Source organism: Hyaena hyaena, unplaced genomic scaffold (assembly GCF_003009895.1).
Source record: "Hyaena hyaena isolate Hyena2069 unplaced genomic scaffold, ASM300989v1 scaffold_744, whole genome shotgun sequence".
NCBI classification, from domain to species: domain Eukaryota; kingdom Metazoa; phylum Chordata; class Mammalia; order Carnivora; family Hyaenidae; genus Hyaena; species Hyaena hyaena.
The window spans coordinates 443026-456927 of NW_024081366.1; the positions used below are offsets into that span (position 1 = coordinate 443026).

General features: G+C 37.0%; 1 protein-coding gene across 1 annotated transcript; it reads left to right on the top strand.

Annotated features, from left to right (window-relative positions):
* The first annotated feature begins 8967 nt into the window (after nucleotides 1-8967).
* On the top strand, nucleotides 8968-12586 carry LOC120220894 (apoptosis inhibitor 5-like). The gene has a single exon (XM_039218106.1). It carries the CDS (start codon nucleotides 9057-9059, stop codon nucleotides 10569-10571), a length of 1515 nt encoding a protein of 504 aa, XP_039074037.1. The 5' UTR covers nucleotides 8968-9056; the 3' UTR covers nucleotides 10572-12586.
* The last annotated feature ends 1316 nt before the right edge of the window (nucleotides 12587-13902 follow it).

The following is a 13902-nucleotide window of genomic DNA, read 5'->3' on the forward strand; positions in this document are numbered from 1 at the left end:
AAAAAGAGAAAAATAATAAATCCCATAAACTCCTAAAAAGTCTGACGAAAAAAAGAGAGAAGACACAATTTACCAGTATCAGGAATGAAAGAGGTGAAATTGCCACAGAACTTGCCTACAGCAAAAGGATAAGGCAATACTATGAACACCTCTGCAGAGATAGACTAGACAACTTAGATGAAATGACCACAATTCCTCAAAAAGTACAAATTTCCACAACCCTTCCAATATGAAATAATTTGAATAGTTCTCTAACTATTCAGAAAATTAAGCTCCTATTTCAATAACTGCTGAAAAAGAAATCTCCAGGTCGACACAGTTTCACTACAGAATTCTACCAAACCATTTAAAGAATTGTTAACAATTCTACACAATCTCTTTTAGAAGAGATAAGGGAATTTCAGCTTACTTTGTGAGACCAATATTATCTTGACACCAAATCAGACAAAGTCAGTAGAAAAAAAGCCAATATTCCTCATGAATATAGATGCAAAAATCCTCAAAAAGATATGAACAAATAGAATCCAGAAATGTATAAAGATAATTATACACTACAACTAGGTGGGGTTTATTCCAGTAATACAAGTCTGGTTCAATATTTGAAAACCAAAGTCATCCAACTATCAAGAGGCTAATATAGAAAAACTACATATTCATATCAAAGGATGTAAAAAAAAAAGGATTTGATTAAATTCAACATGCATTAATGATAAAAGATCTCAGGAAGCTAGAAATACAACATGACTTCATTAACCTAGTGAAGAACATTCACAGAAAACTAGAGCTAATATCACACTTTTAAGGTTGAAAGACTGAATGATTTCAGAAATAAGGCAAAGATATCTGTTCTCACCACTGCTATTCAACATAGCCCTGGACATTCTAAGCAGCTCAATAAGGCAAGAAAATGAAATAAAAGTAATAAATATTGAAGAGAAAAAAATAAAATTGTCCCTATTGACAGATGACATTATTATGTAGAAACTCTCAAGGAATCCACACACACAATAAAACTATTGCTACTACACAGGTAAGTTGGATTCATGTTGAGTGAAAAAGCCATTCTCAAAATGTTACATACTGTATGGTTCCATTTCTAAAACATTCTAAATGATGAAATTGTAGAGATGAAAAACAGATAAGTGGTTGCCAAGATTTAGAGACATGGGGAGAGAGATGATTATGACTTTAAAGGGGTAGCAGGGATCTTTGTGGTTACAGAACAGTTTTTTTAAGTTTATTTTATTTATTTTGAGAGAGAAACGGAGAGCAAGCAGTGGAGAGGCAGAGAGAGAGGGAGAGAGACAATCCCAGACAGGCTCTGTGCTGTTAGCACAGAGCCCAATGTGCGGCTCAAAGTCACTAATTGTGAGATCATGACCTTAGATAAAGAGTCAGATGCTTAAACAACTGAGCCACCCAGGAACCCTGGTTACAGGACAGTTCTAAGTCTTTATTACGATCGCAGTTACACGAATCTATGCATTTTGTAAAATTGCACAGAATTTTGGGACAACTGCATATCCACCTGCAAACAAATACAGTTGGAATCCTATCTTATACGATAACGTAAAAATTAATTCAGGGGTGTCTGGCTGGCTCAGTTGGTAGAGCATGCAACTCTTGATCTTGGAGTCATAAGTTCAAGCCCCACGTTGGACATAGAGTTTACTTAAATAAAAACAAAACAAAAAAAATAATTTAAAATGGATGAAAGACTAAATATAAGGAATAAAAGTTTAAAATTCTTAGAAGAAAACAGGCATAAATATTCATGAAATTGGATTAGGTAGTGGTTTCTTAGATATGATACCAGAAGCCTAAGCAACAAAAGGAAAAACAGATAAATTGGACTTAATCACATTTTAAATTTGTGCTACAAAGGATACATTAAAGAGTGAAAAGGTTATTACTCATCCATAATAAAGAATGAATGAATGAATGAATCTTGCTATTTGCAAAGACATGGATGGAACTAGAGAGTATTATGCTAAGCGAAATAAGTCAGTTAGAGAAAGACGGATACCATATGACTTCACTCATATGCGTAATTTAAGAAACAAAACAAATGAGTAGTGGAAAAAGAGAGAGAGAGAGAAACCAATAAACTGACTCTTAACTATAGAGAACAAAACTGATGGTTACAGAAGCGAGGTGGGTAGAAGGATAGATCAAATAGGTGATGGGGATTAAGGAGTGCACTTGCTGTGATGAGTAGTGGGAGATGTATGGGAGTGTTGGGTCCCTGTGTTGTACACCTGAAACTAATATTACACTGCATGGCAACTAACTGGAATTTAATTTTCACTTCTAAAAAACCCATGTGATAGGAGAATTTTTCTGCCAATTGTATATTTAATAAAAAACTTGAATCCAGAATATATAAATAACTCTTACAATTCAATAATAAAAAGACAAATAACCAATTTTCTGTAATGGACAAAAGATATGAATAGATACTCTCCAAAGAAGATACATAAATGGCCAATAAGCATATGAAAAGATGCCCAACCTCATTAGACATTAGGGAAATGCAAATCAAAATCACAATGTGATACCTTTTCACACCTCTTGAAATGGCTATAATCAGAAGGACATAAAAAATGGTTGGCAAAGATGTGGCAAAATTGGAACCTCCATCCACTGATGGTGGGACTGTAAAGTGGTGTGGCTGCTTAAAAAATAATCTGGTAGTTCCTCAAAAAGTTGAGCATGGAGTTGCCATATGACCCAGTTACATAGAAGTTACCATATGATCCAAACCTAGGTACATGATTGAGAGAAATAAAAAGATATGCCTCCCCACAAAATTGTACTTAGTGTCCATTGCAGCATTATTTCTAATATCCAAAAAATAAAAACAATCCAAATGTCCATCAACTGATGAAAGGATAAGCAAAACGTGGTGTATCCAATAAATTGGAATATTATTTAGCAATAAAAGATAAAGTACTGATACATGTTACAACATGAATGAATCTTCAAAATAGGCTAAGTAAAAGAAGCCTAACACAAAAGATTCTGTATTATATTATTCCACTTATATGAAATGTCTAGATTAGGCAATCACTATAGTAAATTAGTGGTTACCTAAGGCTGGGGATGGGAAGAAAAGGCAAGTTACTTTCATACAAGAATACCCTACCCAACAAAGTTATTATTCAGAATTAAAGGAGAGATTTTCAGCCAAGCAAGAGCTAAAGGAGTTCATCACCACTAGAGCAGCCTTACAAGAAATATTAAAGGGATTTCTGTAAGCTGAAACAAAAGGGCACTAATTAGTAATAGGAAAACATATGTTATATGTAAATCAACTTGGCAATAAACTATTTAAGGAAAAAAAGGAAAACATATGAAAGTACAAATCTTGGGGTACCTGGGTGGCTCAGTTGGTTAAGCATCCCATTTTGGCTCAGGTTATGATCTCATGGTTTGTGAGTTTGAGCCCCACACTAGGCTCTCTGCTGTCAGCACAGAGCCCACGTCAGATCCTCTGACCCCCTTTCTCTCTGCCCCTCCCATGCTTTCTCTCTCAAAAATAAACATTTTTTAAAGGAAGTACAAATCTCACTGGTAATGTAAATACATAGCGAAATTTAGAATAATCCAATGTCATAAAAGTGGTGGGTTAATCACTTATAAAGCTAATATGAAAGCTAAAAGACAGAAGTATTAAAAATAACTACAATAACTTGTTAATGGATACACAAGATAAAAATATATAAATTGTGACATCAAAAACATATTGAAGGGGAGTAAAAATGTAGGGCTTTAGAATGTGTTCAAACTTAAATTTTTATCAACTTAGACTGTCATGATAATATGTTGTTTTATGTAATCTTCATGGTAACCACAAAATAAAAACCTACAGAAGATACACAAAAGATAAAGTGAAAGAAATCTAAGCATACCACAACAGAGAATCATCAACTCACAAAGGTAAAGAGCAAGAGAAGAAAGGAACAGAGGAACTACAAATCTACCATAAAACAACTAACAAAATGGCAATAAGTACATATCTATCAATAATTTCTTTAAATGTAAAGAGACAAAATGTTCAAAACATATAGAGAGGCTAAATGGAAAAAAAATTCTATATGCTGCCTATAAGAGACTCACTTCAGATGTGAGGATATGCAGAGACTGAAAAAAAGGGGTAAAGGGATGGAAAAAGATATTCCATGCAAAGGGAAACCAAAAGAAAGCTGGGGTGATAGCTGTCCTTATATCAGACAATATAGACTCTGAGACAAACACTGTAATAAGAGACAAAGAAGGTTATTACATAATGATAAAGGCATCAGTCCAACAAGATGACATAACATTTGTAAACCACTTATGCACCCAACATAAGAACATCTAAATATATAAAGCAAATGTTAACAGACCTGAAGTGAGAAATAGACAGCAATACAATAATAGTAGGGGACTTTAATATCTCAGTTTCACCAACAGATAGATCATCCAGACAGAAAATCAATACGGAAACATTGGCTTTAAAGGACATATTAAACCAGATGGACTCAACAGACATACAGAACATTCCATCCAAAAGCAACAGAATATGCATTCTTCTAAAGTGCACATGGAACATTCTCCAAGATGTATCATATGTTAGGCTACAAAACAAGTCTTAATAAATTTGAGAAAACTGAAATCATATCAACCATTTTTTCCAAACACAATGGTATAAAACTAGAAATCAGTTATCAGAAAAAAAACAAAAACGGAAAATTCACAAATAGGTGGAGATCAAACATCATACTACTGAACAACAAAAGGGTCAAAGAAAAATCAGAAGATACATTGAGACTAATGAAAATGGAAATACAACATGCCAAAACTTACAGGCTGCAGCAAAAATGTTCAAAAATTGATTGCGGTAATGGATGCACAACTCTTTGAACATAATAACCACTGAATTGCAGGTTTTAAGTGGGAGAATTGTCTGGTTTGTGCGTTATGTCTCAATAAAGCTGTTATTTCAAAAAATATGCATAGACCTAACATACAAATGAGTGCATGTAAAACTAGTGAAACCTGAGTACAGTTTGTATATTTTATCAATGTTGGTTTCATGTTTCTAATGTTGTACTATAGTTACATAAGGTATTACCATTAATAGGGAATACCAGGTGAAAAGTACATAGAACTTCCTTGTACTATTTTTACAACTTTCTGTAAATCTACAATTATTTCAAAATAAAAAGCAGAAAATGCAAAACAAAAAATCCTGAATATGGATGCTTATGCTAGCTCTATTCATAACTATCAAAAATTGGAAAGTATCAAATGTCCTCCCAAGGATCAAATAAATACACTGCAGTATATCCATACAATGGAATACTGTTCAGCAGTAAAAAGAAACCAACTATTTATACACACAACAACTTGGACGAATTTCAAAGTCATTAGACTGAGATTTAAAAGCCAGTTTCAAAAGTTTATATACTGGGGGGCCTGGTGGCTCAGTTGCTTGAGTGTCCAGCTTTTGATTTCAGCTCAGGCCGTGATCCCAGGGTTGTGGAATCAAGCTCTGTATTGGGCTCAGCACTGAGCCTTCTTGGGATTGTCTCTTTCTTCCCCTGTCCCTCTGCCCCATTCATGTTCTCCCTAAAAAAAAAAAAAAAAAAATCCCACAACTTTACAACAGGTTATATACTATATGATTCAATTTATATAATGATAAAATTATAGTGATAACTTGACAGAAGTTAAGAGTGTATAGGGGGATGGGTTTATAGAGAGGTGTTAACTACAAAGAAATAGCAAGAGGGTTTTTCTCTAGGGTGATGCAACTGTTTTATATATAGATTATGGTGGTGGATACATAAATCTATGTGTGTCATAATTGTATGGATAGATGTGTTTTTAAAAGTCTATTTTAGTGGTGACTGGCTGGCTTAGTCAGTTAAACATCTGACTTCAGCTTGGTCCATGAGTTCGAGCCCCACGCTGGGCTCTGTGCTGACAGTTCAGATCCTGGAGCCTGCTTCGGATTCTGTGTCTCCCTCTCTCTCTCTCTCTGACTCTCCCCAACTCATGCTCTGCCTCTCTCTCCTTCAAAAATTAAATAAACATTAAAATTTTTTTCTTAAATAGTTTGTTGTCAAGTTGGTTTCCATATAACACCCAGTGCTCATCCCAAGTGCCCTCCTCCATGCCCATCACCCCCCCTTCCCCTCTCCCCCACCTCCATCAACCCTCAGTTTGTTCTCAGCATTCAAAGTCTCTCATGGTTTGCCTCCCTCCCTCTCCCCAACTATTTTTCCCCTTCTTCTCTCTTATGGCCCTCTGCTAAGTTCCTCTTAATCTACCGATATGTGCAAACATATGGTATCTGTCCTTCTCTGCCTGACTTATTTCGCTCAGCATAACACCCTCAAGTTCCATCCACATTGCTACAAATGTTCAGATTTCATTCTTTCTCATTGCCATGTAGTATTCCATTGTATAGATAAACCACATCTTCTTGATCCATTCGTCCGTTGATGGACATTTAGGCTCTTTCCATGTTTTGGCTATTGTTGAGAGTGCTGCTATGAACATTGGGGTATGCGTGCTCCTATGCATCAGCACTCCTGTATCCCTTGAGTAAATTCCTAGCAGTGTTATTTCTGGGTCATTGGGGAATTCTAGTGTTAGTTTCCTGAGGAACCTCCACACTATTTTCCAGAGGGACTGCACCAGTTTATATTCCCACCAACAGTGTAGGAGGGTGCCCATTTCTCCACATCCTCACCAGCATCTATAGTCTCCTGATTTGTTCATTTTAGCCACTCTGACCAGCATGAGGTGGTTTCTCAGTGTGGTTTTGATTTGTATTTCTCTGATGATGAGTGATGCTGAGCATCGTTTCCTGTGTCTGTTGGCCATCTAAAAAGTCTATTTTAAAATATGATAATTTTTAAAAAGTAAACAAATGACAAAAGAAAGGAATGAAGGGTCAACCTGTAGATTAAACGAGATGTTAAAATATCAAGTTTTCTAAAATGGGCAATACTACAGTGTGTAAGGGCAGAATAGGCAGCTCCAAACTCTCATCCTTCCATAGAAACACTGAAAAATAAGCAGTAACTGTCAGAATCAATTTTGTCAGAACTCTGGGGGAAAAATCAAAGTTTTACAAGCAACAAAGTGAACATTGACTTTTATTAAAAAAAAAAAAAGGAAATTTAAAAATGGCAAGAAAGTTTTGTGGTGTTTTAACCCAACCTTGTATTACCCCTTCCTTAGCTCAGTGGTGGTCTTGAAGATGGCAGCCTGTATTCCCAGTGTGTGACCCTGCTCCCTGGTTCCAGAGATGGCAGTGCAGACCTTACTCACAAATGATTGTGTGGATCTGTTCTAACCCATCTGGGGGCTACCTGAAGGACTGACACGGTTTCTAGTCTTTGTTTCCCCTAAATCAGAATTCATTCAGGGCAGAAAAGTGATAGGCATTGCCCAAAAATATTGTAAGGTAAAATAAAATCTTTCAGCTGCTTGCAGGGAAGATTATCATTGAGCCATACCACCAATATACCTCCTAAAGCCTGGGAGGAAAAGCCAGGAAGAAAGTTCCATTGGGAAATTAGAGCATTCAAAAGTGCCTGCATATGCTGGGGAGTTTAGAAAGCTACATGCATATCCAGGCAAAATGTATGCTCAGAAAAGACCTGAGAAGACCCCAGTCTTGGTCCTCTGGCTCATCTCTAGGTTCAGTGCAAGCAGGAAGTGAAGGCTAAGGCAGAGGTGTAAACAGCCCAGATAAGAATTGAAGGAGTCCCTCAGTACAGAGCCAGTGTGCAAAGACTGGAAGAAGTGAGTTATTTTCTTTCTTTCTTTCTTTCTTTCTTTCTTTCTTTCTTTCTTTCTTTCTTTCTTTCTTTTTCTTTCTTCCTTGTGTTCAAAGAAATCTCTTCAAAACTAGTTGAATACAAGCTAAAAAACCAAGACTTCAGTGACATCATGTAACACTGAATATAGTTTTTATAAAAATAGTTTGGAAACATCACAGAACAAACAGATGACCATACCCCTCAACATTAAAAAACAGAGAACTATGCAGAAAGAGTGAATATGATTTCCAGAGTTACCACATTATATTTAAATGTCTAGTTTTCAATGAAAAAAACCATGAGGCATACAAACAGGAAGGTGTAGTTCATTCACAGGGAAAGAAAAATAAACTGATAGAAACCATCCCTGAGAAAGCCCAGACATGAGACTCATTAGAGAAAGATTTTGAAATATCTTAAACATGCTCAAAGACAGAAAGGAAACTATGGACAAAGAACTAAAGGAAACCTGGGAAACAATGTATGAACAGAATGAGAATATTAATAAAGAGACAGAAATAATAAATAGAATCAAGTAGAAATTCTAGAGCTGAAAAGTATAATAGCTGAAATAAAAAATTTACTAGAGGGGTTCAATAACAAATTTGAAGAGGCAGAGGAAAGAATCAATTAACTTAAAAATAGGACCATCAAACTTATTAAGTCTGAGGAGTAGAAAGAAAAAGGATGAAAAACGGTGAACAGAGCCTAGGGGTCTGTGGGACACCATCAAATGGACTAATATGCACATTACAGAAATCCAAGAAGGAGAAGAGACAGAAAAAGGTACATAAAGAATATTTGAGGTAATACTTGCTAAAAAAATTCTCAGATTTGAGGAAAAGACATGAATCTACACATTCAAGAAGCCCAATGAGCTCCAAATATGATACTCAAAGAGAACTGCACTAAGACATAATGAGTCCCATAATGTATCAAACTCTTGAAAGCCAAAGGCAAAGAGAGAATCTTAAAAGCATCAATGAAGAAGTGACACAACACATACAAGAGATCCCCAGGAAGATTATTAGCTCATTTCTCATTGGAAATCTTGCAGGCCAGAAGTCAGTGAAATGATATATTTAAAGGGCTAAAATAAAAATCTGTTAACCAAGAATTCTGTAACAACATAACTGTCCTTCAAAAATGGAGTAATTAAGAGAACTTCAGAGGCGGCGGTGGCGCCGGCGACGATGACGACGACAGCAGGAGCGGGCCCTGGGCTTGTCGCTCACCATGCCGACAGTAGAAGAGCTTTATCGCAACTATGGCATCCTAGCCGACGCTATGGAGCAAGTTGGCCAGCATAAAGATGCCTATCAGGTGATACTAGATGGCGTGAAAGGTGGTACAAAGGAAAAAAGATTAGCAGTTCAATTTATTACGAAATTCTTTAAGCATTTTCCTGAATTGGCTGATTCTGCTATCAATGCACAGTTATACCTCTCTGAAGATGAAGACGTATCATTTCGACGGCAAGCAATTAAAGAGCTGCCTCAGTTTGCCACAGGAGAAAATCTTCCCAGAGTGGCAGATATACTAACCCAACTTCTGCAGACAGATGATTCTGCGGAATTTAATTTAGTGAACAATGCCTTGTTAAGTATATTTAAGATGGATGCAAAAGGGACGTTAGGTGGCTTGTTTAGCCAAATACTTCAGGGAGAGGACATTGTTAGAGAACGAGCAATCAAATTCCTTTCTACAAAACTTAAGACTTTATCAGATGAGGTCTTAACAAAGGAAGTAGAGGAACTTATACTAACTGAATCCAAAAAGGTCCTAGAAGATGTCACTGGTGAGGAATTTGTCCTGTTCATGAAGATACTCTCTGGGTTAAAAAGCTTACAGACAGTGAGTGGAAGACAGCAACTCGTAGAGTTGGTGGCTGAACCGGCTGATCTGGAACAAACCTTCAATCCCTCAGATCCCAACTGTGTGGACCGGCTTTTACAGTGCACTCGGCAGGCAGTCCCCCTCTTCTCTAAAAATGTGCATTCCACAAGGTTTGTGACTTACTTCTGTGAGCAGGTTCTCCCTAACCTCAGTTCCTTGACTACTCCAGTGGAAGGCCTTGATATCCAGTTGGAGGTATTGAAACTATTGGCAGAGATGAGTTCATTTTGTGGTGACATGGAAAAGCTAGAAACAAATTTAAGGAAACTGTTTGACAAGTTATTGGAATACATGCCTCTCCCTCCGGAAGAAGCAGAAAACGGAGAGAATGCTGGTAATGAAGAACCCAAGCTACAGTTCAGTTATGTGGAGTGTTTGTTGTACAGCTTCCACCAGTTGGGCCGAAAACTTCCAGATTTCTTAACAGCCAAATTGAATGCAGAAAAGCTCAAAGATTTCAAAATTAGGCTGCAGTACTTTGCCCGGGGTCTGCAGGTTTATATCAGACAACTTCGCTTGGCTCTGCAGGGTAAAACAGGCGAGGCCTTAAAAACAGAAGAGAACAAGATTAAAGTTGTTGCATTGAAAATAACAAATAATATCAATGTTTTAATCAAGGATCTCTTCCACATTCCTCCTTCTTATAAAAGCACCGTAACATTATCCTGGAAACCTGTGCAGAAGGTTGAAATTGGGCAAAAGAGAGCCAATGAAGATACGACTTCTGGTTCACCACCCAAGAAATCTCCAGCAGGACCAAAAACGGATGCCAGGCAGATTTATAATCCTCCTAGTGGGAAATATAGCAGCAATTTGAGCAACTTTAATTATGAGAGGAGCCTTCAGGGGAAGTAGAGGTGGCCGAGGTTGGGGAGCACGAGGAAATCGTAGTCGGGGAAGACTCTACTGAATAAGACATCACATTCTTCAGCATTGTCATGAGCTTAATATACTTAAATTCTACTACTCATTGGATTGCAGGGGATGTCCCTTTAAAAGGACTGCTGCCTTCAGCTAAAAACTTAATGTTCTTTATACCTTTGTATGTATGATCTACTTTTGTAACAGACCATGGTTGTGTCCAAGGTAAAAACCACAGTGATATTTTTGAATGCTTTGTTCACAATCTTGACTTGTTTTTGCGATATCATTATTATTCAAACTTCATCTTGTGAATCTTTTACTTTCAACATCTTGACAATTTGTTACTGAAAGCTATTCAAGTCTAAAATGTAATGAAATTCTGTCCATTTTTGGTAACTGGTAAAGATGATCAGTTGAAAGTTTATGGATTTCCTCTACCCTCTCTAATGGTTTTTTTTTTTTTCTTTTGCCCAATATATGGAGAAGAGTAATGGTCAATCTTAACATTTTATTTTCATTGTTTTTTAAATAAAGCTGCTAGGCATTTCCTACCTAGTGTTATAAAAGCAAAATACTTATCAGCTTTCTTAAAATGTAGAAATGACATTACATTTTTAGGAAGAAGTAAGTTACTTTGCACTTCTTACTTAACTCTTCTCCATATGTTGATATAAACTTTGACTATGGGATCTTACTATTTGCATAGAAATGTGTATGTATAATATACATACATACATAAGCATATGTGTGTGTGTGTGTGTGTGTGTATACACGCATGCTGTGAAACTTGACTACACAACATAAATCATTTTTTAAAATTCCTGGAACGGGTAGTCTTTGACACGGTGATGATCCTTTTAACTCTGAATCCATTGTTGTTACCTAGGTTTTCCTCCCAGTAGTGAGGGATTTTGAGTCAGTTGCACTTACATGATTATTGTTATTTAAAACTAAAAATAAACAAAGGCTGCATTTTCAAAGATAAATTTGGAGATCCCTGCTGGAGAAATACAGCCAAAATATTGAATCGGATGTACATATAGGTTTCTACAGGATGAGATAGAATAATTTAGAATTTGGAGATTTAATAACCAGGGCAACCCAGGAAAAGTGACTTGAAAACATGGTGTACCAATAAGTAAGGGATGCTCTCTCGGTTTGCTTTTGCCACTTTCAAGATTTTAACTTCTCAGGTTATTAATCAAAATTATTGTATAAGTTAGCTAATAGAATCTTTAGGTTAAAACAACAGACGGGGGGTTTGTGGAGTGTTTAATGTCATGGGCATTTTTAGTAGCATAGGCCCTTTGCTCTGCATTTGAATGTTCCATATATTTTTGTTCCACAGTTAATCTTCCCTCCCCCAAGTTTGCTATTCAGATTCAATGCCTGAATGACATTTTCTAGTAGTTTAACATATTTTTTGAGGAATAGCTTGTGATTCCAATGCAGGTGTCTTCATTACTCTTACCTCTACAATGGGGAAAAAGCAAAACCCCTTTGTTAGAATTACTGCACATGTTTATGAGAAAAATATTTTTTAAAGACTAGAATGATACAAGTGAGCAAAAGAAGTTGGTCAGCTTGACTATGGAGTGGTGGCAATAATCTCTAAAACATTCCAAAAGACTGAGCTGAACCTAAGCTCCCTTGGAATCTGAACATAGGAACATGGAATTGCCATTTGAAAACTGTGACCAGATAATCTGGACCTCAGAGGTATCAGCCAGTGGCCGAAAGCCATTTCAAGTACAGTAACTATTGGGACTACAGTTATACAAATTTCAACATGAAGTGTAACTTTTCCTCTTTTTCCTTTTTAAAGCATATTTGTAAACTCAAAGCTGAGCAGAAGTGACTTTACTTTCTCAAGTTTGATACTGAGTTGACTATGTTCCTTCCTTTGCCACCTCATTGTCCCCCTTACCTTTCCTAAGGCAATAGTGCACAACTTAGGTTATTTTTGCTTCAGAAATTTGAATGAAAACCTTCATGCCATGAATTTGTTTTCTTTTGCAAGACACCTGTTATCACCTTGTTCAAATGTAAATGTTCCCTTTATGCTTTTGAAATAAATTTCCTTTTGTAATTAAAAAAAAATGGAGTAATTAAGACATTCCCAGATAAACAAAATTGAGGAAGTTCCTTACCAGTACACCTGCCTTATGGGAAATGCTAAAGGGCATCCTTCAAATTGAAACAAAGGGACACTAGATAGGAACTCGAAACCATACAAAGAAATAAAGATCTCCAACAACAATAACAACAAAAAGAAATAAGATCTCCAGGTAAATAACATAATAATAAATAAATAAATAAATAAATAAATGAACAAACATAAAAGCTAGTATTATTACATATTTGGTTTGTAATCTCACTTTAATTTCCTACATGATTCAAAATATAAATGCATAGGGGTGCCTGGATGGCTTAGTCTGTTAAGCATGTGACTGGCTCAGGCCATGATCTCACGGTTTGTGAGTGCGAGCCCTGCTTTGGCTCCATGCTGTCAGCCATGGATTCTCTCTCTCTCTCTCCCTCCCTCTCTCTCTCTCCCCCCATCACTCACTTGCACCCTCTCTTTCTCTCTCTCTCAAAAAAAAAGATACATAGGATAGTTTTAAATTTATATTATTGGGCACATGATATGCAAAATGTAAGTTCTGACAACAAAGTTAAGGTTGAGTTGTAAAGAAAAAGAATTTTTGTATGCTACTGAAGCTAAGTTGGTTATCAGTTTAAGCTAGATTGTCATGGGGCACTTGAGAGGTTCAGTCAGTTAAGCATCTGACTTCAGCTCAGGTCATGACTTCGGCTTAGGTCATGATCTCATGGTTCATAGGTTCCGGCCCATGTCAGGCTCTGTGCTGACAGCTCAGAGCCTGGAGCCTGCTTTGGATTCTGCCTCCCTCTCTGCCCCTTCCCTTCTTGTTCTCTGTCTCTCTCTCTCTCAAAAATAAATAAATATTAACAGCACCTGAGTGGCTCAGTAGGTTGAGCATCTGACTTTGGCATAGGTCATAGGCTTGCAGTTCCTGAGTTTGAGCCCCACGTCGGGCTCTGTGCTGACAGCTCAGAGCCTGGAGCCTGCTTTGGATTCTGCCTCCCTCTCTGCCCCTTCCCTTCTTGTTCTCTGTCTCTCTCTCTCTCAAAAATAAATAAATATTAACAGCACCTGAGTGGCTCAGTAGGTTGAGCATCTGACTTTGGCATAGGTCATAGGCTTGCAGTTCCTGAGTTTGAGCCCCACGTCGGGCTCTGTGCTGACAGCTCAGAGCCTGGAGTCTGCTTTGGATTATGTGTCTCCCTCTCTGCCCTTCCC